Below are 2,500 nucleotides of genomic sequence, written 5' to 3'. Positions count from 1 at the left end.
TTGTCACGCTCACAAAAGGTCAGCTACCCTTTGACAGCAGTGGTCTGGACCAAAACTCAACCATCAATAGCAGTCCGGAACTGGTTGATAATGAAGTTCATCTTAACCAGTGATCTCTTGCTGTATTAGGAAAATAGATGAGAGCAGTTCCATAACTGCAAATAGAGTTTTCATATGATATAATGAAGTGTATCAGAAAATTAAAGGGTAAATAGGTAACTGCACTATTCCAATTATATCCAGGTTATATCTATATCCAATTGATTAATATGACATGGAAGAACAATTTTCAATATAGTTCTATTTTAATGTTTGACATGTTCTCCCCTTATTAGAATGGCATAGTGCCACAGCGAGGAGGATCAGAAGCCCCAGCTGGAAGCCCAGGTGGTGCTGGAGGGGGAACAGGTGCTGTCACCACGGGAGCCCCCAATGGCAATGTGGCTCCAACATTGAAGAAGAAGTCGTCATCATCCCAGTCTATAAATGGTGGGTACTTCGTTCAGCCTCTTCAGACTACCATCACACTGGCAACTCTGAAATATAGTCTGCAGGTGCACCCTTACTTGGGAAAAGCAGTGTGATGAACTTCATCTTATTAGGGAATCTCTAGTGCTGAGTGGCATTGAATACCATTGTTTGGGAAGGTTTCCTTGATGCATAAACAGTCTACCTTTGCAATAAAAGACTTGTTTATAATAGATCCTGGTTATTATGGACAAATTCTGGTGTCTTTAATCCCTCAAAGCGAATTACAAATTAGGCTTTTCATACCAATGAGAATCACAAATGATTCACATCCTTGTTCTAAGCTGTGAGGCTAGGAGCAAGGCATTGATTTGTTATGCTATCTACACATTGTCTCTTTATTGACAAACTCACCTCAGACATGTTCTAAAGAGGCTGAATGTAGCATTTCTCTTCATGCCATAACCATGATTTTGAAAAATTGATGTACTTTAACCCGTTAATGATGGATGACAAGATACCACGTCAAGTGGTGGCAGCGGCAGCTGCCGGGAACGAGATATTTTGTTGTGGCTATCCTCCTGGCTGGCGCATCGGGTAATTGGGCATATAGCCAGTATGGGTGAAAATCCCAAGGCGCTAGGCATATGTGTTTGAAATATCCCGGTGTTTTGACCAATTGGAGCCAAAACAGCCCAGTTGTTAATGGGTTAATTTAGTAACTAAAAGCACAAGAGAGGATGAGGTGATGATATAGGTAAGAAAGAATATTAAAGAAAACAAATTGAATCAGACAACTGGACAGGGTAGTTGTATATTTTATTTGGCCAATAACAATCCATATAGATAAATAACAGCTTTGGTAATAGCAATAAGGTACAGTGTGTGAACGTATGGTATGAAAATGGACAGCAGGAGAGGACACACTTGGCACATGAGAGCAAAGTACATAATAATACGAGCGCACCCAGGCACAAACACAAACCACATTAATACATAAGCACACATAATAAACACTCATACATAACCACACATACACATATACACATACACATATACACATATGCACACAAACACATAAACACATACACATATACACATACACACACACATAAACATACATACACACACGTGTACACATGTACACACACATACACGCACACACGCACACAGACACGCACACAAACACATACACACATAACAGACAATACACACGCACAGACAGACACACGTGCACACACACGTGCACACACACATACACACACACACACATACACACACACACACACACACACACACACACACACACACACACACACACACACACACACACACACACACACACACACACACACACACACACACACACACACACACACACACACACACACACACACACACACACACACACATACAAATACACATACACACACACAAACACACATACACATACACATACACATACACACATACATACACACACACATACACATACACACATACATACACACACACATACACACACATACATACACATACACATACACATACACACGGATACACATACACACGCACTCACACACACACACACACACACACACACACACACACACACACACACACACACACACACATATATAAATAATATAATATTTTTCGTATATGTGTGTGTGTTTGTTTGTTTTTAGGTGTAGGGATGGAGGGGGGGAGAGATAAATGAACTTTATCAAGGAATACCTAGGTTTTGTCAAGGTGTTATCGGATACAGGAGGGGATACAGGATAATCATCTAATGTGTGGCTGATCAGCAATAGGTAGTCCTAGTCCTAGATATGTGAAGTAACATCTGCTGTCATTTTTCTTAGCAGCATAGGTTTTTCGAGTCATTATACAGGGCGTGTTAGATATTTTTCTTCAAGACTTGATTGTTCCACTGGTAGACACATAATGGATGATCAATTATATTGGAGGTTTTCTTGACTTTGGTGATTCCTCTTATGTAGTCCCTTCACATTTTTTTTTTTTTTTTTTT

At 40.1% G+C, this 2,500-nt stretch overlaps 1 protein-coding gene across 1 annotated transcript in view; it reads left to right on the top strand.

Moving 5' to 3' along the window:
- The window catches only part of app (Palmitoyltransferase app), a 37,539-nt gene that overhangs the window by 22,946 nt on the left and 12,093 nt on the right, over nucleotides 1-2,500 (top strand). The window contains exon 12 of the mRNA XM_086545789.1: nucleotides 336-489. Within this exon, the coding sequence (XP_086401915.1) occupies nucleotides 336-489 (154 nt within the window). The remainder of the gene's footprint in view (nucleotides 1-335; nucleotides 490-2,500) is intronic.

This window comes from Penaeus japonicus, unplaced genomic scaffold (genome assembly GCF_977035675.1).
Source record: "Penaeus japonicus unplaced genomic scaffold, GWHDUDI00000001_assembly GWHDUDI00000017, whole genome shotgun sequence".
In the NCBI taxonomy this organism is placed as follows: domain Eukaryota; kingdom Metazoa; phylum Arthropoda; class Malacostraca; order Decapoda; family Penaeidae; genus Penaeus; species Penaeus japonicus.
Note: the sequence above shows the minus strand (reverse complement) of the source record. Positions and strands in the feature narration are given on the sequence as shown.